This window comes from Anas platyrhynchos, chromosome 7, assembly GCF_047663525.1.
Source record: "Anas platyrhynchos isolate ZD024472 breed Pekin duck chromosome 7, IASCAAS_PekinDuck_T2T, whole genome shotgun sequence".
NCBI classification, from domain to species: Eukaryota; Metazoa; Chordata; class Aves; order Anseriformes; family Anatidae; genus Anas; species Anas platyrhynchos.
The window spans coordinates 34,768,499-34,791,846 of NC_092593.1; the positions used below are offsets into that span (position 1 = coordinate 34,768,499).

At 41.4% G+C, this 23,348-nt stretch overlaps 1 protein-coding gene across 1 annotated transcript in view; it reads left to right on the top strand.

The window, feature by feature from the left end:
* The first annotated feature begins 1,905 nt into the window (after window positions 1-1,905).
* The window catches only part of FAM171B (family with sequence similarity 171 member B), a 32,285-nt gene continuing 10,842 nt past the window's right edge, over window positions 1,906-23,348 (top strand). The window contains exons 1-4 of the mRNA XM_038182238.2: window positions 1,906-2,044; window positions 20,703-20,936; window positions 21,628-21,720; window positions 22,108-22,266. Of these exons, the coding sequence (XP_038038166.1) occupies window positions 1,906-2,044; window positions 20,703-20,936; window positions 21,628-21,720; window positions 22,108-22,266 (625 nt within the window). The remainder of the gene's footprint in view (window positions 2,045-20,702; window positions 20,937-21,627; window positions 21,721-22,107; window positions 22,267-23,348) is intronic.

Genomic DNA, 23,348 nt, shown 5'->3' on the forward strand with positions numbered 1-23,348 from the left:
AACCATTCCTCCCCAAATAAACTCAATTAATATATTTTTTAAGAGCCCCTCATATCAAAAAAACATTTAGAAATGAACACGTACATGATCTACGCTTGCCCAATACCACATGCCCATTCATCAGAGAGATTTATTAACCAGGGAAGTAAATTGCTTAAAGTATTTTGCTAGCTTTGTCTGCATCCCTTTTCTCCTTCTGAACACTCAAGATAATGGGGATTCCAAACTGATCTGAACTTTAACAGAAGCTGTGCAGAAGCAGTTCCTTTTTCTTTGCAGAGCCCTGATAAAAGGTTGAAATGGAAAGTTGTTTGAAAGGATATTGCCTAGGCAAACAGGCACTGAAAAAATGTTTTCTAAATGCAAGAGAGAATCTCTCCTTGTGAGTCATTAGAGGAAAGTTACATATCTGACAAATGATGGCTTTATTTGTCTGCTTTTTGTGCCCTCTTGTTTACTTGAAATCAAGATTCGTTCAGAAGAATTAAAGTTTCTGTGGGATGCATTTTTTGGTGTTGATGAAGAAAAGGGAGACCAACTTATTCAGCTATTCTAAAGAAAAGTAGCAAAAAGAGTACCTACCTAAAGCTGAGGCAGGTGTACATCTCCCAGTGCAGCACAACTCCCACGGCAGCTGTTGTCCCTAACACGAGTGGGTGAAGTTTTTTCAGCTCATTTTTCAGCTCATTTTTTCAAGTCAGTTCATTTTTTCTCCAAAGGTTCCAACAAACTGTCAGCAACTGTGAGAAAATTGTATTTTCAGTGACAATCCCAAATCTATGTGACGTTGTTATTATCACTAATGAATTATAACTACTTGTACAGAATGGCATTAAACGATAAGGAAAATACTTTTTTTTTTAGTTTTGCTGTGAAATCCATGTTAAATATGCACTGTAACCTGACAGCTACTCCTTTGAATATACAAAGAGTTTTGCTCTTTAACAGTTTGTAATTGTGTTCCACTCCTTTTTCCATTGCATAAAAATCTTCTGAGATCTGAAAACAAGTTTGGCCTAAGGTGTTATGTAAAATTAAGATTTTATTGATTTTATTTGGCTAATTTTTATTTTGTTAACAGGGAAGGTAATCTCAAAGCACATTTATACGTTTCAAAGAATTTTATATTCACTGGTGAAGCAGTACGTTGAAAACATCAGCCAGTTTGAAAGCCCTTATGCTGAAGGAGACTTGGTCCTGTCCAACATCATTACATGGGCTGCTCAACACCTCAGGCATGAAATTCAGTGTTAGGTGGTCCTGATGTATTTCAAAGACTTTTTAAGGTTGGAAAAGCCCTCCAAGCTCACCTGGTCCAACCATCACCCTACCACCAATGTCACCCATGAGACCATGTCCCCAAGCGCCACGTCCAACCTTTCCTTGAACACCCCCAGGGACGGTGACGCCACCACCTCCCTGCGCAACCCGTCCCAGTGCCCGACTGCTCTTGCTGACAGAAATGTCTCCTCATTTCCAACCTAAACCTCCCCCATTGCACCTTGAGGCCATTCCCTCCGGTCCTATCACCAGTTACCTGTGAGAAGAGGCCGACCTCAGCTCCCCACCCCTTCCCATCAGGAGGCTCTCGAGAGCACTGAGGTCTGCAGCCCAAGCACCCCCAGCTCCCTCAGCCGCTCCTCACAGCACCCCCATGCAGATGGCCGCCTGCTGAGCCTGGCAACCACAGACATTGTGGGTTTGAAAGCCCCCCTCAGCCCTCCGCTTCCCCGTGAGGGCCGCCCCCAGCCCAGCCCAGCCCAGCCCAGGCTGTCGCAGCAGCCCCTCCCCGGCACGCAGCGAGGCAGAGGCGGGGGCGGGCGCCTCAGCCCCGGCTGCCGGAGCCTCCGCCGCCGGCTCGGCCTCGCCCCGCGATGTACCTCCGCTGCCCCCGGGCCGGCCGCCATGCCGCGGGCCCGCGGGCACCTCTCCTCCTCCTCCTCCTGCTCCCTGCTGCTGCTGCTGCTGCTGGCCGCCGCCACCCGCCCTCAGCTGCAGCAGCGGGCGGCGCTGCCGGGGAGCGCCCCCGCCGCGGCGGCCGCAGGTAACGAGCCCCCAAATTCCCAAATCCGTGGCAGCCTCGGCTGAGGAGGCGGCCACGGTGTGTGGGGGGCGGTAAAGGGGGTGCCGGGGGGAGCCGGGGCCTCACCTGCGGCGGGGAGCGGGGAGCGGGCTCCATCTTGGGGGGAGCGCCGGCGGCGCGAGGGGTGAGGGCAGGAATTGTGCTGAAATCATTATTTAAAAATTAATCAATTTTTAAAGAGGTAAATTGCCATCTTTACTTACGCGTTCTTAAACACGTAAAGCACGCAGCTGGATCTGGCTGAATATAAACACGCTTACATTTCCCCGAGACCTTCTTCAAAATGCCTTGGATTGATTTTTTTGGTTTCTTTCTTGTGTTTTTTTTTTCAAAAAGTCTTAACCATACGACTTGAAAGAAGGCGATGTGGTGGGCAGCTTGGTTCTAGTTTTCCCTTTTGAACTGATGATTTTTTCCTTCTGGTTCTTGCCCTGTTTTTGGAGGAGCACACCAGCAATCACCAGCAGCCCCCGGTAACAGCATTGTCAGCACTTCGAACCTGTGCAGAGAACACAACCTTTGCTCATAAATAGATAAAAAAGGCCAAAAAAGATGACAGCTTTTATCATTCATTCATCCTCTTTAGTCTTTCGTGGTATTGATTTTGCCTCAAGGAGCTCTGCCACCTTGTCACGTTCAGTGTTGCCCAAATCCTTGTTGGTACCAAAGGCGCCGCGGCCACCCGTGGATGCACGGTTGGTGCTGTTGCAGCTCCATGTGCCCAGCCGCTGTTGCTTTGCCTTATTTTCCTATCATCCTTCATGGGTTTTGGTGTATGCAAGTCCTGAAGCTGCTGTGTAGCACGCGGCTTTCGTGATCGGTCCTAGTTTATGGATGTTAAAAATGGTCATTTGTGCTGGGCCTCAGCATTTGTTTGTTGGGTTTAAACATGGTTGGAGCTGTTTTTCGGTTGTGGGCTGGCTTTCTGAATGATCTTGATAATTTCAATATGAAATTGAAAGAAGCCTACGTTGATTAATCTTCAGAAAAGACCTACTAATCACCATCATGAAACTCATTACTCCAGAGAAACTGCTAAACACCACTGTATTTCATGTGGTATTTTCAGTCAAGTGCCGTTGGTAATTGTTGTTGTCTCGGTGCTTTTGAAATCTTAAAAAGTAAGGACCTGACTCCAGGTATGTATTTATCAGATATTTATGATGTTTTTTTCATGAAATGATCTTTTGATGGCTTACTGCCGAGGGGCAGGCAGGATAAATGGCTGTTGCATTTCCAGCAGAAGACTGGCAGCAGAGCAGTCCCTGAGGGGAATGCTCTGAAGAGGCCGCTCCTGCCGCAGCTGCAGGCCCTGTGCTGGGAATTTCCAGGCAGGCAGCAGCTTCTGGAGAGGAGGAGGAAGCTGACTGAATTTGGATTTATGCTGTTGGTGACCCCAGCGTAGAAGGGGGAAGGAACCTCAACCTCCTAATAGAGGGAAGGTGCACAGCTGAGATTGGAGTTCGCAACCTTTTCTTATCTGACATTCATGTATCGATGTCCATGTTCTGTCGAAGCTAATTATGCAGTTTTACAGATCAATTCCCTTCTGGCTTAACAGGCTTCTGCCAGTGTAATGACTGTAACATTTAAGAAGAGAAGCTCGAGTCTGTGCAGCTGTGTATGACTGTTTCGGGGTGCAGGCTGTACTACTAACATGAAAATGTAGCAGGGAAAAGGTAGTTGCACATCATTTAATAGCTTTTTTTTTTGTTTATCTTGGCCTTCTTCGCTCTTAAAAGCAACAGCAAGCCTACCACTGCCAGGAGAAATAAGAAAATAGTAAAGACGAGGCAGCAAAAACATGCCTTAGCGGGACTCAGTTCAAGGAGGTGACCCATGTTATTTTATGAATATAGTTATTTTTATGAATTTCAGAAAAAAAATACTCTGGAAGAGAAAGCCAGGTCTCTGTGGATAAGGTGCTGATTGCCGAAGTGGAGAACCTGTCTTAGTTCCTCATTATTCCTTCTGAATTTTTCTGTTTTCTGTGTGGCAGTTTAGAAATCTGGACTCTGGTGTGCAGAAGTGATCAAAGCGAAGTCAGCGGGAGCTTCAAATACTCAGCTTTGAGGTCTCCAGGAGCCACTAAATTATACTGCTGGCTTTCATCCAAGCAGATCCTTTTGTTTATTTTTTTCCTTTCTCCTTTTTTCTTATGCTTATCAACATGCATCCTTTGCAGGAGTGTGGAGTTGTATTTGTTAATGTTTGGGATGCACAGGATACTGTGGACGTGGTGCATTGTTCTTCTCTTCATAGTGCAGATGCTGTGCAATAAACAGAGGAGAGACCACTAATTGCATGAGTGATAGCTCACTGCATCTGTTCCATAGCTGGTCTGCTGTGTGCTGAATGAACAATGCTCTGGAAAAGCAGCCACTGTGCGAGTAGATGCTATGGCACTGTGCATAGGCTGCACGTAGGATGCCATCCATCGTCTTAATGACAGACATTTGTTTCCATGTTGAGACCTGAAACTAGATTGGAAGTAAGTTTTATAGTAAGTATATGACAGAAACTTAATGATATGGCAACTGCACGATCTGCACCGTGGGTGCTTGCCATAGCTTTTGAGGTGCCAGCACAAATAGGAAAAGACTTGCCATCGTATTTGTTACAGATCTTTGCCAATCTACTTTGATTGATACCTGAAGAAAATAAGAGGTTGCTGCTGTACCTGTTGAAGATGAATACCGTGTCTGGATGCTGTCTGTGCAACTTGATTCTGTGACCATTTCTCTATATTATCTGTACCTGATAACAAGTTGCTATCGAATTTGAGGTAGTGTTCTAGACAAGAGAATTCTAGTCCAGGTTTTTCTGAGCTCTTTTGTATGTTGTCTTATTCTTTCTGATCATTCAAAGAGGACAGATCTTTCTTGTGCCTCCTTTTATTTGAGATACTGAAGCAGAAATATTTCTGACACAGCCTTGTGTGTCTTAGTGCTTTTGTAATCTTTTGTTGTCAGTGTTTCTAGCTGCGAAATATTCTTCCTGATGACAAATGTTGATGTGTAGCTGGTATTTAGGTATTCAGAGCAGCATTTGGTTTTGATAGCTTGTTCTGTCAGGCTGGGTTTGAATCAGTGACAATCAGCTGTTTGGTTTGTTTGTTTGTTGTCTTTAAATGATGTGGTGCTGTGTGAAGGGTTTGTTGCTTGGTGGAAAACACTAGGGTGTCCTGCCACTGAAGTCACTCGTAAGGCAGGAATAACTCCAGTTCCATTGTAGAGTTTTTGCTGCAGTCTAAAAGAGACCCGAAAAAATAAGTGAGGTGATAAGGGTTGTATGGGAGTTTGTGTAGCCTTCTTAGGCAGAAGGAAATCGGGCAGCTTTAATGACTGATTGCATAAGATGCTGTTTCTGTTCAAAAAGTCAGGGCTGCTGAAATAGACGGTTCTGATCAGCACTGGGTTTAGTTGTCTTATACAACCAGCAAGGTGGTTTTCTTATCCGATAGGTAATTTGAATGTAATTGGTGTCAGTGAGATCTATTTTTAACTTGTCAAAGCATATGGGTTAACTTACAGTAATTGTCTTCTATTTGGACTTGGAGGAGATGGTTTACGATCCTTAAAATGTAAGTTTCCTTACTAGTTCTTATAAGTCAAATATAAACTTTTGCAGGGAATCAACGTGTATTGCTTATATAAAGAACCTTCATGAAACTTAAGCCAAGTTTTGGTCTGGTGGAGATTAATTCACCATCAAATGGAACTACAGAATTATTACGTGCGCACCCCAATAAAAAGGTTTTGTGTAAGCAACAAGTAAAATGTCAACAACTAACTGCACCTCCTTGAAGTAAGCTTGGAAAGCGCCTTTTTATTTGCTCTTCAGTTTGCTCAGCTTCCTCAGCTTCGGAGCTCTGTAATCATGGTTTCTCAGCTAGGTGAGAAAGCAGAGAAAGAATCCTAAGACTTGTCCTGATTTATTAGAGCTGATGGTCTTAATTGACTTAGCTTTCTGTGCTGCTCTAAAGCTTAGTAGTGCAACAGAATACAAGGAAGGGCGTTAGGTCACTGGGAGGTGATTAAGCATCTGCCATTTGAGACAGAAAGGAGTCATGAAAAGAGATAATTTCACTTTTCTGTCCATGTATTCCATGGCTTAGTTCACTCAGTGACTAAAATGAGAAAAAGAGGAGTTTGGGGTTTTCCATGGTCAAGCACAAATGGAAAAAATAAGTCGTTTTGTAACATTAAGGAAGTGAGGCCATATAAGCAGAAAGGTACTGAGGGGCTCCAAACAGGTAGGCAGCTCTCCTCTGTTGCAAGCTGCTAACAAAACCTGCAGTGTGTTACACGGCATCGGCATCGTGTTCTGTAGCTCAGAAAGCCCAACTCCAAGGAACTTGGATTGATTGTTGCTTTTGTTACAGAGAGTCAAGAGAAACAAAGGCAGGAATGTGATTTACATTCCCCAGAAATGGGGCCCGCAGTTACACCTGGCAGAAGTGGCAGGAAGCGAGAGCAACCAGTGATGGTGGGAAGCTGTATACCGCACGGTAGCAGTTATTGCACTTCTTTGTTTTGCTCAAGTTTTTCATTACTTCTCATAATCTGTTGGCGCACAACACATCAAAGACCAATTGATGTGTAAAAAACATTCATGGAGTTGCTGTTAGGCTGAAAAAAAGCTGTTTACGGATCTGGAATACAACTGCGATCTGTGTCACCGGGGACCCGCGGTATGATTTATCTGTGAACTAGCTGAGTGGATGAAGTGTTTGAAGACTGAGGCGAAGATCTGAGAGCAAAGCTTATTCAGAATAAGCCTGATGTTTGGCATATTAAAAAAAGTGGGTTACTTTGTCATCTTGAGAGCTGCATGATTTTATTTTCACTGTACCTTGCTGTAATGAATGGGGGATTCAAGGCATGCTGTGAGAGAGCAGATGAGTCTTCTGTGTTAGTCTTGACTTTGTGTTTAATTCCTAATTCAGATCCCTGGCAATCTGCTGTACCATAAGAGCACCCAGATGCCTTGATCAGCAGTTTTCATTGTCCTGCAGAGGTTAACGTACTCCTCAATGATGCCTCTGTGTTCACGAGGATGAAACCACCCGATGGAGCTCTTCCTACCGCATCCTGGTTTGCCCGCTGTATTTCAGCACACATAATGGCTGCTCCTAAACAGCGCCTTCCACACGTCTACGAGAAGCTGTATCTATCAGGCTGGGAAGGAGTTACTGCACTTCGTGCTTTGCTTTTCAGGCAGTAATTGCTTTAGAGGAAAGGTGAGGTCTGAAAGCAGCAAACTGCCATGTGCCATGAGTTGTGCCAGCAGCTGTATCTGCAGATGATACCAACAAACCCTCCTCGTCCCATCTCAGTTGGGGCAGCTGCTTTACCCAGTGGTTTCCAAACAATTCTGCTGTCCTTTGAGTGTAAGCACGAGGCGTTCTTGTAAAGAAAATGCTGACTGCTCTGCCATTTATTGTACATGCAGGTGGTGTGACCCTGGTGATGCTGGCGTGTTCTTGCCTGACGTGGCTGCTGGGAGCCATCCTGCTGACTGCTAAGGCTGACGGGGCCGGGAGCACGGCTCCTTGCTGTCTGTGCTGCTCCAGCCCCCGAGGCACGCCGAGTGCAGATACGTAGCCTGTCAGGTTCCCTTGTTATCCCTATTCCTCCCCCCCTTGCTTTTGTGTCCTTCTTTCTCTTCCCTCTAGGCTGTGATTCAGCTTTACCAGGTGGGCTTGAGAAGAGCTTCCACAGAAACAGTCAGACTTCAAGGCACAATTTTTACCCTTTCCAGTGTGAAAATGAGACATCAGAAGGTGACGGGTTACAGGGTCAGATCTTGCTGCTGGGCTTTCCCTGTGACCCTCCTCATTTCACCATCCTGCACCTACCCTTGGTGGTGCTGGTTACCCAAGGCGTTGTGATCCTGCCAGTGGAAGAGGCAAGCGGTGGAAATAAATTGTGGCTCTGGGGGGGAGGAGGAAAAAAATCTTGGCCCTCTGCCATCTGATTTTTTTTTTCTTGTCCTTTTTGATAGGTTTGAACGGTTTTGATGTGGGCTTTACCTGAGCTCCTGGCAGCTGTAGCGGGTTAATCTGCAAGTAGTGGCTTAGTAGCTGTGGTGGGGGGCGATTTATTCGATATCAAACCCGGTGCAGTGGTTATAGGGAACGAGAGTGGGGCAGGTATTGAGCTGTGTGCTCAGTGAGGAACCTAGAAATGCTTCAACACCTCCCCAGCGTGCTGTGGATGAAATGCACTATTGATGTGACTGCTGCACCCCAAAAGAGCTGTACGGGCTGTGGAGCATGGCTGGATCCGTGTGTGCTGCAGCCGTGGGTCTGTGCGCGCCCGAGTGCTCTGACTGAAAACAGCGGGGTCACAGCCAGGCAAACCGGGGCACTGACCCGTTATCACCCAGCCCAGCTGGGAGGAAAGAATGGGATTTAGCTTTTTAGGTTTCTAGATGGTCATTAATAGTTCATCTGCCTCCTCTTAAGTATTTTCCTGTGGTCAACGAATCCTTTGCTTCTCTGTCATCTGTTTTTGTTTGTTTGTTTTTTAGCCTGCATGCAGCTGTTGAGTTTTCCCACTGGAGTGTGCATGTAGCTTTTGGGTTTTGTGTTGTAGTATATTTTATTTGCAGGTCTAATCAATGTTGTCAAGCAGAGACACTGATGGTGCTGAAAGCAAAAGCCTTCAGTTTTTCGCTGAGGGTGAGTTAGAGTAAGCTCACACAATGTATATGTTGTTTTCATCCCATTTCCTGAAGCGTAGAATTTGTGTTCAGCCCTGAGCCCCGACCTGTCAGGTGATGCTGAGCTCCTGAGGCACTCAGGCAGACATGCAGAGCCTGCTAGGGTAGGAGCTGAAATGTGGGTCACCCACTTTATTTTTGTGTGTGTTTGTTTTGTTTTTCCTTTCGGTGTTTTCTGTGCCTTAGAAGTAACTGTGAGGATGTGAAATCATGAAGTGTTCAGGTCAGGCTATCGGGAGCTCTGTGGTCTGACCTCCTGCTTAAAGCAGGCTTGAATTTTTGACTGGGGGCTTGTTTTTTTTTTTTTTTTTTTTTTTTTTTCCTGTTGAAATGACTACTAGCATGCAATATGGACTTACTTCCTCTTGATGAATATTTCTTTGGTTATAAAATCTGGCAAGACACCAAATTTATAAATTATTAGTTATTATTGACTGATACGGGCAAGGTTCCCAAATGAAGCTAATTAGAGCATTCCCATCTAAGTTATTTTTCTGTGAGGTAGCAAAGCTGGTTGATAATTTGCCTGTGATGATTTGCTTGCACTAATGTGAGCTAAACTAGGAAAAAAAGTCAATGTTGCCAAGGTATTTGAAAATATAGGTCACTTTGCTGCTATGAGTAAGGAGGTGCTTGCCCCCTTGTACTATTATGGACATTAATGGAATTACGAAAAGCTTTTTAATGTTGTTCTGGAAAATATTTTTATTTCTGAAGCTTTTCGTTAAGTGACTGAACAGGGCAAATCAGTAGTTTTATGCTGGGTAAATGCTGAAGAGCAGTAAAGCATGAGTAGGGAACAATGGGAGCTGCTAATGACACAAATAATACCCTGTGATAAATATCACCGGAGCTTATTCCCTTGTTTGTGAGAGCAGGGAAGAAAAATTACAGTCTTGCTAGGCTGAAGGAGAGAATTTCTTTGGATTATGAACTACTGGCATGCAGAAAATTGTGTAATTAGGCGGACTGAAACAGAGACTCAGCAAAGCCCTTGTGAAGTGCCAGGCAGTTTTTGTGCGGTATTGGGCAGAAGATGGTCGTGTCTGTTTGCCTCTTCTCGCTTGTCCAGTTCCTTTTTATAAGCACGGTGTGGGAAATCTAGCCCTGTACAATTCTGTCTCTATTTTCCCCCTCCCCAATATTTCATATAACAGAAAGACTGAAGTGGATTCTTATTCCCCTGGTCCAGCTGAAGCTTTGTCAACCTTTCAAAAGCCGGCACGATATCACAGGTGCTGGATCAGTCTGAGTGTTTTGGGGGAGAAAACAATGTTTAATCCCCAGTTTTTAGTCTCTGTGTCAATGAAAATCTTTCTGTCATTTTAGGAAGGTTTCCATAGTGCCGAGGTTTTTTCTGATTACTCCCTACTGGAATTTGGCCGCGTGCTGTGATAGGAGAACTTGTTTGACTCTTGGTGTTCGTGTTGCAGCTTTGGGCAGATAACTGCACGTGCATCTCTAACAGCTGTTGCTAAACTGGATCCTGCTAAACTGAACTGGATTCAGGTGTTTTGCTTTGTAATTTGACTTGGGAGCTGTTTCTGTGTTGAGATCTTTTTTTATGACATCTGTGGAATTTCACTTTATGAAATTGATCATCAGCAATCTTCACGTTGACTTACTGGGGTCTGCAGTCATTTTTCTAAAAGTTAGTATCATATTCATTGGTTTTTATAATTCACTTTATGACTCTCAGCCTTATTATAAACTTGTATATGAAGGAGTGGCTTGTTGGGTGCTCTTGTTTGGTTGCTGCAGTACGGAGCTCCTAACCAGTGCCTTAATGAATTCCTCTCCCACATGTGCAGGACTAGAGCCACTTAGGAGATGTTCATCTGCCAACTCCACGTTTTCTCCATATATGTCTTTACACACTGGGCTCCTACCAAGGGGCTACGACATGTTTTCCTGTAAGAAAAAGCTAAACAGAGCTTAAATATCTTGTACAACAGAGGTAAAATATCTTTTCCTCAAGCAGTACTATGAGATTTTGCAGCTATTGGGGAAGCAAAGTTTTTTCAGCAACAAATAGTGACTAGTATGTTACTGAATCATCATGTCATTGAATGCATCAGCAGTTTTCCCTGGTAACTGGTGACTAAAATGCTTTGATGTTTGAATTATTAGCCTGTACATTGTGTCATTCCACTATGGGTATAGGCATATCTCTTAAGGTTAAAATCTTTAGGGCATTAAATGACGTGTCTGAAGAGGGCACTGCTTTTTTTTTTTTTTTTTGATTTTTTTTTTTCCATTTTCTGCCAAATGAATGGTATGCTTGAACTTGCAGAGGTTTTTTACCAGCTAATTCTCCCTAACTGCAGCTGAGAATTACACCGGTTGGATCTGGTCCCTAACCCATCCGGTTAAAATCAGATGTTTCGTGCCAGGATTGCTGGAATATTCTTCCTCTGTCCAAGTGCATAGATCAGGAGGTAGGACTGACAAACCCTTAGAAATTCTTGATGAGACATGATGTCATTTCATGAAGGAGATGATGCTGAATAATTTTCTGTTCTTACATAACAAAGGGTTGATGACAAATTTCAAGAGTGGGAAATGCACAGAGTTATCATGTTGCATGGTAGGCACTTGCTGACTTTTATTTTTTACTGTGTATAATGTAGTCTGGGTATTCAAGTTAGCATATTTGAAGTGGGTTATTATGTAGATTTTGATGTTTCCCTTCTGTATCTTCTTCCCAATGTTGTGTAACGAAGTGTACATTTTCGATACCAATTTTTTTCACTGCCTCAGCTGGTGCAAGGCAGAATGGCATGGGCAGCCTTTACAGATGAAAGAACAGCATTACAGGTTCACTATTAGCAACCAAGTAAACTGCGAGGAAAAATCTTAGAGCAGCCTCTGAAGTACATGTGCAAAGGTGTGCTGATGTGAATGCTTGGGGAGTTACTAGCAGCATTTGCTTGTTCATTTAAATCTCCTCCACTCACAAATTTATCTTTATTTAAAGTAGGCTTTATTTAATTTTGATATTGTTAACATTAATCATTTAATTCAGTTATTTAAGATTGCAGAATCAGTTGTTTATAATAAAGAAAGGAATCCTAACGAAGTGGAGACCTGCAGACCCCAGCATTTCCTTGTGTTGCCCATCTCTGTTGCTCCGGGAAGGTGAGCCCCCAGCAGGGAGAACGGGGCTGGGTGGCTGGCTGATGCAACGGCACAGCAGCACATCAAAGTGCAAAGCTGCTATGGTAACTGTAATTGTCACAGCATCATTAGCACGTGTCAGTTTGGAGCTTTATGGAAATTATTGTTCTTTATGGCAATGTGCTGATATGGCAAAACGGATGAACAAATTCCATATGAAAATTCTGGCTCTGTGTATCCTGTGAGTTTAAATGTGTTGTCTTGGCTGGTGAAACATTCGGATTCTTATGTGGAAGTTGAGTGAAGAAGGCATCTGCTGGGGGAGGGGGAAATAAAATTCAGCTACTTACCAAATGAGTACCTTACAGCAGTGCATGATACGCATGTAAAACAACTGCTTTTTTATTGACTTCTGTGTACAGCACAGCATTTAATGAATACAGGGGAAAAAAATCACATTTAAATTTTGTGGCTGCTTTTATGTCTGAATTTCCAAGCTCTTGCTCATGTAGCCCATAAAAATATATCAAGCAAAATGCTTGTTTTTCTTCCATTTAATGTATATCTTAATGGGTGTGCTTGAAAGTGTTTGGGGATATATTCCCACTGGAGAAATGAGTGAGTTGTTAGCAGCTTTATGGATTAGCCTGATGACATTCTTGCCTAGTTTTCATAAGCATGATCATTCTGGGAAGGTGGTTATTGATTATGCAGTAGTAATCAAAAAAGATGCAGCCTGTAATGATCTGTTTTATTTTCTAGTTTTTCCAGGGCCTTGGTTTCATCAATACTTGGTTCTTGTCAACAACCATGGCATGAATATTATGCTTACGTGTTTGGTCTGAGAGGTTGTTTGGAAGAGTAGCCAGTTAAAGTAGTATTACTCAGCTGCTGTGAGGTTTTCCTTTTTTTCATGATTAAAAAAGTCCATATATTCAATAGATCTTGAAAATGATTCTGTGACTTCACTAATTGATATACACAACAGAACAGATTTCTAACACTAATGCTGTCCAGACCACGATTTCGAAATAGTTAACCTTCTGAAACACAGCTGCGCAGTATTATGGTAAAATTTATTTGGGTATTATTTCTAAGATTTTACTATTATGCCTTACTTTTTTTGTTTACAAATTGCAGACAGCTTCTTTGCAGTGTCTGCTCTTGGATGCTGAAATCAATAAAATACTGGATTGCATCAAGTAAGAAACATTACGTGTGTCATTGACTATTATATAAACCATTGCACTATATATAAAAACCCCAATAAAATTACTACAAGCACTAAAAGCTTGTAAGAAAAAGCTTAGAAGTAAGTTTTTTCTTTTTTTTTTTAAATATTAACTCACAGTTGTGCTGCAATCTGTACCTGTACATGTTCAACACAAGTAGATGTCTGGGACGCTATGTAATGTCCGTTTTGATAAATCACTAGGAATTTCTAAACTGAATTCTCTGAGGAATTAGCTCACACTAGGCAAGTATATTCAATATCAAAACGCGATAGCTCCAGTTTGCCAGCATTGAATGCTGATCTGATTTAGTCCTGAATAAATTTACATTTTATTTTAAGTTCCTTCTGAATTTGGAGGAACCGATTCCAAAAGCTGTAGGGAAATCAGCATTGATTTGCGCTGACCTAATGACTGTTAGGCACTTAGGAAATGAGTGGCGAAGTACTAATGAGGCATGAATTTGAAGTGGTATTTGAGGACAACATTTCCCTTTGGAAAGCTATGGTATTTTTTTTACCCTCCTGCTTTAAAAAACCAAACACACACACAAAGTACACTCCTACCTCCAAACAGCAGCTAAGCCTCCTTTCACTTAGTTTGCCCAGGACTCGTGTTTATGCATACACATGCACATCCTAAATATAAAACAGGAATGTGTTAGTGTGAAAGGAAAATAAATAATTATCCAATTTCTAAGTGAAACAAAATTGTTGGTGTAAAAGCATTTTTTATAAAAGCATTGATGAAATTCAGTGCTAATTCTCCTGTGAAGATATGGTGCGAAGTCTATAAATACATCTGCTGGAAAGAAGAGGGAACTGAGGAAAACAGCCTGTTCCTTAAGCGGTGTGATTGTTGCTTTTAATTCTTTGTTAGTAAAATGTCCTTTAGAAGAGCAGTGGGCCTTGTTCTTACCTGTAAGGTATTTAATATTTTTTTCACTATTTCAATATTTGGTCAGTTTTTCCATGCTGTCTGACAGCTTTATTGTAACATGAAACTGGTTTTGGGGTCAGTTTTGAACTAGACTAATTATTCAATGACCTACTAATTTATTTGTGCCTTGAAGTTTGCTGTGGGTCACAGGCTGATTTGCCCTGGATGATGCAATGTAGTTTTTCAGTTTGTGAGATTTGTAGTCTCCGTTTGAAGTCCTAGCAGTCCTGATCCAATGCATCTGACTTTATGCAATATGTTTGTCAATTTTTTTTTTTAAAGCTGAAGAAACGGGCAAAAACTCATTTTAAGAGAAGTAACGATACATTTTTTTAAAAAATTTTTTTTTATCGTCATTGCTCTCACGGACTAAAATCTTATGCGAATTCATCCCAGAGATCATCCCAGGATGGGATGAAGGAGGCTGAGCCAAGGTCCTCAGAGAAAAGGGTGGTATGGAAGGCAGGGAGAAATAGGGACAGTGAGTTGTTGATGAGGGTTAGGTGTTTTGTTTGCGATTGCAGTTGGATTTACAGCTCTCCTACACTGCCGGCTTGTACAGCTCTTACAAGCAAATCTGTCTAGTAGTTTTAGGAGGTGCAACCTGGGCTTCATGCGGACCTGACAAGTCAGGATAGTGAGTCAAATGTTTTCTGAAGCATTTTTGGCTTGTTCTAGTAAGGTGGAAAGAAGTGCTGTGTAAATGCTGTAGTGTGCACTGAGATAATGCACGTGTGGACACGAATGAACTCGCAGTAAATGACTTCCATTTGTTCTTACTGCTTTGCAGATGCTTAAGGTCTCGGGCACTGGGGTCTGCATGTGCCTATCACAGCATGTCTTGCAGAAGTCAGGGAATTTCTCTGTATCTGAAATAAAAGCATTATTTGAAGGAAATGAACAAGAATGTTTGAAAACCCCTTAGTCGGCACATTTTTCTTCTTGACTAGCAAAAGCTCACCCAAGTAGTCTAAGGGTTTCAAATCCCCACTTAGTAAGTCTATTAATTTTTTTTTTAGTTTCTCTCTGTCTCTCTTAAATATGCGGTGTTTGCTGAAAGCATCTAGATTTGACTAGAATGGGTTAAACCATCTGCTGTAAAAATGAATGTAAATGCCTTTCTTTGTGTAAAAGGCACTGCTGTTCCCCTCAGGATCTGGCCTGGCTCCTTCATAATTGGGATTTTGTTGATGGCTTCTGTGGAAATTGGTTGACCAGAAATAGGGCAATGTGAATACTGTGGTGTCCTACTTTCCCAGCCCCCGTTTTGCTGCTTTGTCCTTGGAAATCAGTCATGTTTTCTGCACCACTGCATACATTTTTTTTTTTTTTTTTTTTTTTTTTGCCAAAGATGCTCTTCTCAATATACATCTTCCTGTTCAGGGAGTATGGAACCGTACAGTTTAGGTTATGTGGTGCTACCTGCATGGCATCGGCTGCTCATGTTCAAGCGGAGCAGATGTTGATTAGTTCAGGGCACCACTTTTCTTAATAATTTATTAAGAAATAATAAATTTCGCCAGCAATCCCAGGAGGGATCAGGTCCAGCCTCTGGTCTGGCACCGAGTGCCTGAACCCCACAGGGTCAGCCGGTTGTCAAGCCAGGTAGGAAGATTGTATTTGCTGTCCTGTGTGTGTTATGTTGTTAGCATCTAAATCTGGGGAAATGAAAACATTTTTCTTCAGTTTTATGCCGTTATTTTAAATTAATTGGAGGAACAGCACATAAATAGCATAAAGTTCCCTGTGGCCTGACGGTGTGCTGCCCTGGGGAGGGCTCGCTCCAGCACCACGTCGGTCAGGTACCTGCTGCCTCAGCTCACCTTCAGCTGTGTGGGTTTGTAATGAGCTGGAAGGTTGTAACAGGCCTCTACTTCCTATAGCTGTGCCACTGGAGTTTGCCACTGTCATTATTGTGCTTTTAAGGAGACTTTAAGTAGTATCAGTTGTCTTTGGGGCAGAAAGGCTGTTTTTATGTAACCTTTTTACTAAAGCCAGAGGTGAGTGTTGACTGTGGACATTATTTCATTGAGTCTTTTCAGTGGTGCTGCACATCAGGTGTTGCAAGGGCTAGCCAAGGCTGATGTTCTTAGAACATGTGATAGCAATTTTACAGATCAGTGCACCTCTCATATCCCTAATTTTATGAAGCCAAAAAGTATGGGGGGATGCAAATAGAAGAGGGAAAAAATGACTGTTTAGGAAGTCAAGGCCAAGCAAATTGCACATCACACACTTTACGTCTCTGGTTAGCTGAGAGCATGAGGCTGTAGGTAGTTTCTGTAACACACATTCAAGCATAGGCCTTTTGCGGACTTGTTGGTGTTAGTTTAAACATTCTCTAGGCAAAGAAGAGAAGTCTCCTCCTAAGAAAGGACCTAATGAATAATTTACCTGCCGTTGCTGTTCCCTACAACCTGTAAGATAATCGCTTCATTGGAGGATCGCTGCTCCAGGAGGGCAATGGCCTCCCGTGAGGTTAGGAAGCTCTCTCCCTGTAGGAAATCGGTGGTAAATAGGAAAAGGCAATTTGTCTGGGTCTCAAAATGTGTAGGGGTGGAGGAGCGGCTGTGTGCCGTCTCTGGCTGTGGTCTGCACTGACTCCGTGCCCGAGGCAGCAGGGCTGGGGCTGCACTGGGGTGGCTGAGCCCCACGGATAAATCCAGTGACCAGATAACATCTGCAGGTAAGGAGTTAACGACATGGTACATCAGGAATATCATTAAGACAGATTTTTTTTTTTTTTTGCACTGTTTTATTTTGTACCCTGCTTTCAGTTCCAAGCAGCTCCTCGGCTCAGTGCTGTGATACGGTTTCGGAATTAGGACAGAGATGGGAAGCCAAACTCCAGGCCCTGGATGATGTGGCTGGAAGTGAGGTGTTACTTTATTGGCTGGGGCATTTCAGAAACACGTTCAGTGGGGTAGAAGGCATTGTTTCCTTTTAGATAAGTAACAGCTACGTTTGTGTGAACACTTATTAGCAAATGTTTAAATGTCTTGTAAGCTGGCACTTCCCGTGCTCTTGCCAAGAAACAAATCTCTATTCCTTGGAGGCAGCACAAACCAAATTAGCTCAGGCTGAGCTCTTTTTTCTAACTGCAGGGGTTCTGTCAAATTGGTTTAATACAGAGATATAGCTGACCCACTTGTGTGTGGCAAGTGGTAGTGACCAGAAAACAGCAGGAGTTTTGGAAATTATTTGTTTTATGAGCTTTGGTTTTGTGAAACAGTTAAGCAGCAGTTCCTTTTTTTGTCTGCAATACTTAGTTCAGTATGTTCTATCAGATTAAAAATATATAATGGGGACTTTGGTAGGATTTATTTGAGACTCAGAAGTACCCTTAAGGCTGTGTACATGAAGATCTTTTATGGAGGGGAGGAACGAATGCCAAACCAGAATTTTCTTTGGAACTGAGATCATCAGTGTTAAAATAGCATCATTAGTAACTCGGTGGCATTAAATGTGCCTGATAAATTTGCACGCTAAATACGTGCAAGGCATTTGAGGGAGCTGACTGGAGAAGGGAGTTGGTCAAGGGGTGTCAGGTTGGGAAAGGTGGACCTCAATCACGGTGTCACATCACCAGCGCACACAGCCTGAGCCATCGGGACCAGAGGGTCGCTTGGCTTTGTGCTAGGCTGCTAGAGCTGGCCTGCTGCAGGATGCTGTGGTGCAGCCAGCTCCATCAGAACAACCTGGAGAGGTGGCAGAGGGAGGAGGAAGACTTGTGGGTACCAATAGATTCTGCGTTCCTTTTTTTTTTTTTTTTTCTTTTTTTTAACCACAAGCTTCTAGAAAAATGGGTTTTCATTTTGAGTGCACCAAAGGAGATGAGGAAAAAGAAATGTTCTTGCATGAAACCATTTTTGCATGTGCTAACGGCTGCTGAAGGAATGTAGGGACTCCCCAACAGCTTTGTTTTCATTGATTATTTTTTTGGGGGGGGTATTAGCAGGAAATGGAAAAATAAGCATTGAGTGAAATGATTAAAAGACAATGTCAGAATTTTGAGTGTGTTCTAGGCTTTCTGTTTTGTGGCTTAGTTCAGCTGTTAATTCTAGGATCTTTATTTCCTGACTTGAATCCAGCTGTTAAAAATACCAGTTTATTCCAGGCAAACAAAATTCATTCCTACTGGTATGAGGATGAATTATATGCTACTGATTTTTCTTTTTAAGCACCATGTAGCAAAAGGCTCCTGGCAGCAAGATGAGGACATTGTATGCAGCCTGTTTTCCCTACTTAGTGGCCTTTTCAACAGTCATTAACAAGGGCAAATGAACTGTCTTCTAAGCCTCAGAGACCCCTGAAATCTTGCTAGTATATCTGTAAATAGCCTTCGGCTTGAAAAATTTGTTGAGTAATCGTAATTTGCTTACATGATGATGTTTCTAATAATTAGATGATTTAAAAATCCATTATCAACAACAGATTAAGAACAATTTTCTTTCTGAAACACTGCATGAGAAAAAAAAGACTAAAAAAGATTTAGAAAAATTATAATTTTTGTTTAATTCTGTCAAATATGCTTGAATACATTTGTTTTCTTTGCAAGCAGCTATTAACTTGCACAGGAAGATGTAGTTTATCGTGTTGCAGAGGATCAGGCTGGCCAAGCTGTTTGAGTTTTGCTACATGTGATAAATAGTAATAAACTGAGGCCAAGGTAGCTTCTGTGTGCAGGTCATCTTTGTTTGAATATATGGCATGCTCCATGCATGCAATAGATATAAGCAAATACTCATTTCAAAGAGGCCTCACTTGGATGTCTTCTGTACATGCATCCTGTTTTGATAGAGTACAGCCAGCTTTTCAAGGTCTTCTGATGTAAATCAAAGTCAGTGGTAGTAATTTTTGATGTGGTGTCAATCCTGGTGACAGGGAAGGCAACGTAGTGAAACTGAACTGTGTTTTTAGGCAGAGAAATTTCAAGCAAATATAGCTTGGCATTTGACCTAAATAGAAATGCATATTCATAATTAATGCTCATGAAAATATTTGTGTAGTAGCAGCACAGTGGTACTGAACAGTAGGGAGCCCGTAATCAAAATATTGGGAAATTGATGATATTTTGTGGCATAGCCTATTTTAATAGGGGTCTGTAAATACTTTGATTTATGCTAAGAACTTTATTTCACCCTGGAAGTACAATAGAATTGTTTCTTAGTTTGGTTTGCTTTAATGCACCTGCTTGGTGGGAAAAGCTTCCCTAATAGTTTAGTTCCTATCTAGGTGGGAGAGAAATTGACTGTAGTTCAGTGTATCTAAAGAACATCATCCAAGTGCACTAATATTTTCAGCATATTGCTCTCTTGCTGTAATTATCATCTCTGTAAGACACCAAGTACCTTAAAGGAATGTCAGACCAACTAATTAGCAAGAGAGAAGTGCTGTCTAGGAGCTGCAGTACAGAAAGGCAAAAACAAGACCAGAAGGGTAAATCCAGTGGGAGATGGATTAAAACACGGTTGTAGTGTATGAATGCATTTGGTTATTGTATGATCATTTCACATGTGTAAAAAGAAATATGTTATTCCACAGTCTGTAAATTTCAGGTTCTGTGGTTTGTTTTTTTTGTTTTTTTTTTTTTTCAAAATTAGGTGTACATCCCTAAAGGTGAGACCCAAGCTGAGGTTTACACTTAGGTAACAAGCCCAGCTGTAGTGTCAGAGTGATATCACAGGGTGTGTTGAAGGCATGTTCAATCTCATATTGTCACATTTTTCAAATTTTAAATCAGAATGGGAAGAATTACTTCTTGATTTAGGGAGGTTTTACTTACTTTATTGTTATTAAATGGTCAAGTAATGTATTTCCTAACTTGAGTATGCTCTCGCATCTATCTAGCCCTATCTCGAGGTTTTTTGCTTCCTTCTCTGTGGTAAGGTCATATGAGTACAACTCCCTTTGGCCAGAATTTATCCTACAGTGAGACAGATTGACCATATGTTGCCTGAACAGCTAAGGCATGAACTCAAGGATTAAAAAACAAAGTTTTCACAGAATCACCTAGGTTGGAAGAGACCTCCAAGATCACCCAGTCCAACCTCTGCCCGAACACTAACCAGTCTTCCACTAAACCATATCCCTAAGCTCTACATCTAAATGTCTTTTAAAGACCTCCAGGATGGTGACTCCACCACTTCCCTAGGCAGCCCATTCCCATGCCTAACAATCCTTTCAGTGAAGAAGTTCTTCCTAATATCCAACCTAAACCTCCCCTGGCGCAACTTTAGACCATTCCCCTTGAAAAGAAGCACTCACACAACCCCTGAGAATTGGCAAGAGCTGTTTATTGCCAGGACACCTTGCAGGCAAGCCTGTGGGATGTCCATTGCATTTGGTGGCTCCAAACTATTTTTACCACACTTCCGCAAAGAAAAGCTTAACTTAATTATTCAAGCATAAGGCAACCAACAGTCTAACGTTTGCAGCATTAGAATGCATCAGCTAGGTCTTCAGTGTTTCCTGGTTTTGTTAGGTTTTATTACCAGATCGTGACAAAGTTTGAAAACCAGTAATTTCAGTGATCTGCAATAAGTAATGGAATGAGAACTTAGTTACAATATATCATGACCTCCCTTTTTCCTTTTTTTTACTAGGATCTGTGTTTATGCTAAAGGTTCAAGTAAATGACATCATCAGTCACCAGTACCTGGGACAAGCAGTTGTGGAAGTGTTTGTTAACTACACAAAGACAAATTCTACTCTTACTGGAAACAACGGAGCAGTATTAATAAAAGTTCCCTACAAATTAGGATTAAGCTTAACTATCGTATCATACAAGGATGGCTACATGTTAACACCTTTGCCTTGGAAGACTGGGAGGATGCCAAGTACGTAAGCCTCTTATAGTCCTATTATTAAACTGTGTCTGTTGGTAATTAAATTTCTTTCTCTTAGCAGTCTGTGTGCTCAGTGTCAACTGAAAATGACTGAAGCCAGTCAAGGGAGGTGATGCCTGTCAATACCGATGTAAGGGTGAATGACCTGATAAGTTTGTCAATAATTCATACTATTGTAAAACTGAAAATAGCCCTTGCTAACTCTAAGTAGGTTATATTGCAATTTTGCAGGTATATTCTGAGCAATTGTTTATGTAAACTCAGCAAAGGGCTGATGATATATTTTTGTTTCTGACAAAAATCGTCTTTTCTCCATTGATTCCTGGAGTGTTAATGTTTTGAGTCCTTACATCTTCTTTTAAGCAGCATTTCCTCACAAGTTTTCCTTTTTAAAAGTCTCTTAAAAAAGGTTAAGAAAATAACAACAACAACAAAAAGAGGTGGTCTCTTAACGCTAGCCACTCGTATACCATAGAAAATGCACGACATTAGCAAACATACAGCATATGCCGTCTGGTCTAACCAACAAAATTTCTGCTCTGGACAACAGAAGTCATTTATTTATCCAGTCTTCATGTGCTCTTTTTTTTAACCGCTCTATTCCCTATTCTTTCAGAATCAGAGAGCTTATGGGATTTTTCTTTCAGTTGCACAGTGTAACAGATATTATCACTTTCCACAGTATACTCGTCTGTGACACTTTCATTATTCCCACAAAGTCAAGCAAATATATGGCTGTTTGAAGATACTGTTCTAATTACTGGAAAATTGTCTGGTAAGTTAATTGTATATGGACCAAAAAATGTCTACCTTGTGTGATAACAATCTGTGCACACACAAAACAAAATCAGCATCTTCATATTCTCTGTAAAGGGTTATTTGTCAACATTTGTTGCTCTTCTATGGAAATAGAAGCCACTTAGGCAGAAACTACTTGAGCACTATTTTCCACAAGAAGAGGTAGATATTGCCTATCTACTCAAGGTAAAAATTTCAGTTACTTGTTTAACTGTATGTTTGTGACAGATGCTGGACTAGAAATATACAACCTTGGAGGAAGTGGGTGAAAATAGATTGCTGTGCTGATTGGATTTCTAGGCAGTAATAAAAACAGTGGTTGTGTTTTTTGCCATTGTTAAGACAAAATATTTCTCTTTTGCAGATGCCAAATCTCAACCAAGTGTTCAGTTTCAAAAATCTTTAATAAAACTTCCAACAAATCACCATGTTACAAATGTTACAGCTTATCTGACAGTGCCGGAGCAGTTTTTGAAAGTGGACAGTTTTCTCTATACAACAGGAATACTTCTAAATAAATCAGGTATAGTAAATATGTTATTTAAATTCTTAAATACATTTTTTTTAAATGTAATGCATTTGAGAAGTCATGTCACCCTTTAACTTGCTCCATGTAGTATGAGAGTATAATATGTGACTACACAGAAAGACTCCTTCTGTCTGCTTTATATATATATATATATATATATTTATATATATTATATATATATATAATATATATATATTATATATATATATATATATTTATATATATATATATATGTATGTATGTATATTTATGTATCCATAGTTCTATGTAGTGCTGAAGCACAGCTGTGGGGTTCTAATTAGGATTCTGTATTACGTTCATTTCAAGAAGTTTAGGATTTCATGAGACTGCATCACTAGTCTAATAAACACATTAAAATACAGTTATGGCCAGTGTGTGAATTCAGGGAACCTAAAAAAGTCAGTCAAACTGCAGCAGCTGACTTCAGCAACGCTTTTCTGCATTTTGACTAGAACTCTATGGCTTTGCTGTTGGAGCTTTACTCCTAGCATATAGATGGCATGGAAGCTATATTTTGGCTCATAGACAGCTGATCTGTGTAAACCTGTTTGAGACCAAGTAGTCTGTATGTATACAGAGCACAGCTGCAATGCTTTCTGTGATTCCTGTTTCACAGGAGAAGCAGTAAGTGATTTCATTAGTCATTGTAACTCTGCTGAGATGCAGTTGGATCTTTCAGCGTTTGTCATTCTATTAGCTATTTCTTATTTACATGAATACAGTAATCTCTGGCAGATTGTACGGTATACAATTCCATGTCTCTTTTGTTCTTTTCTTTCTATTCCCAGTGGGCCTGAAGCCGTGAGGCTCTTAATTTAATTGCAATGCATGAGGAAGCTACTAGTGGGTGTATTTCAACCAACTCTTCTGTAATTTTCATTGAATTATAACCAGCACGTATACTCAATATCGACTTGACTATTTTAAAACTGTTCTCATCTATATTTCACCTCTTAAAATTTGAAGCATAAGAGAATAAGCAGTGTTTCTCCTCATTGGTTTTTCTTTCAGTCTGTCTGGTGTGTGTTCTAAATTATTCATATGCTCCTAAAGGA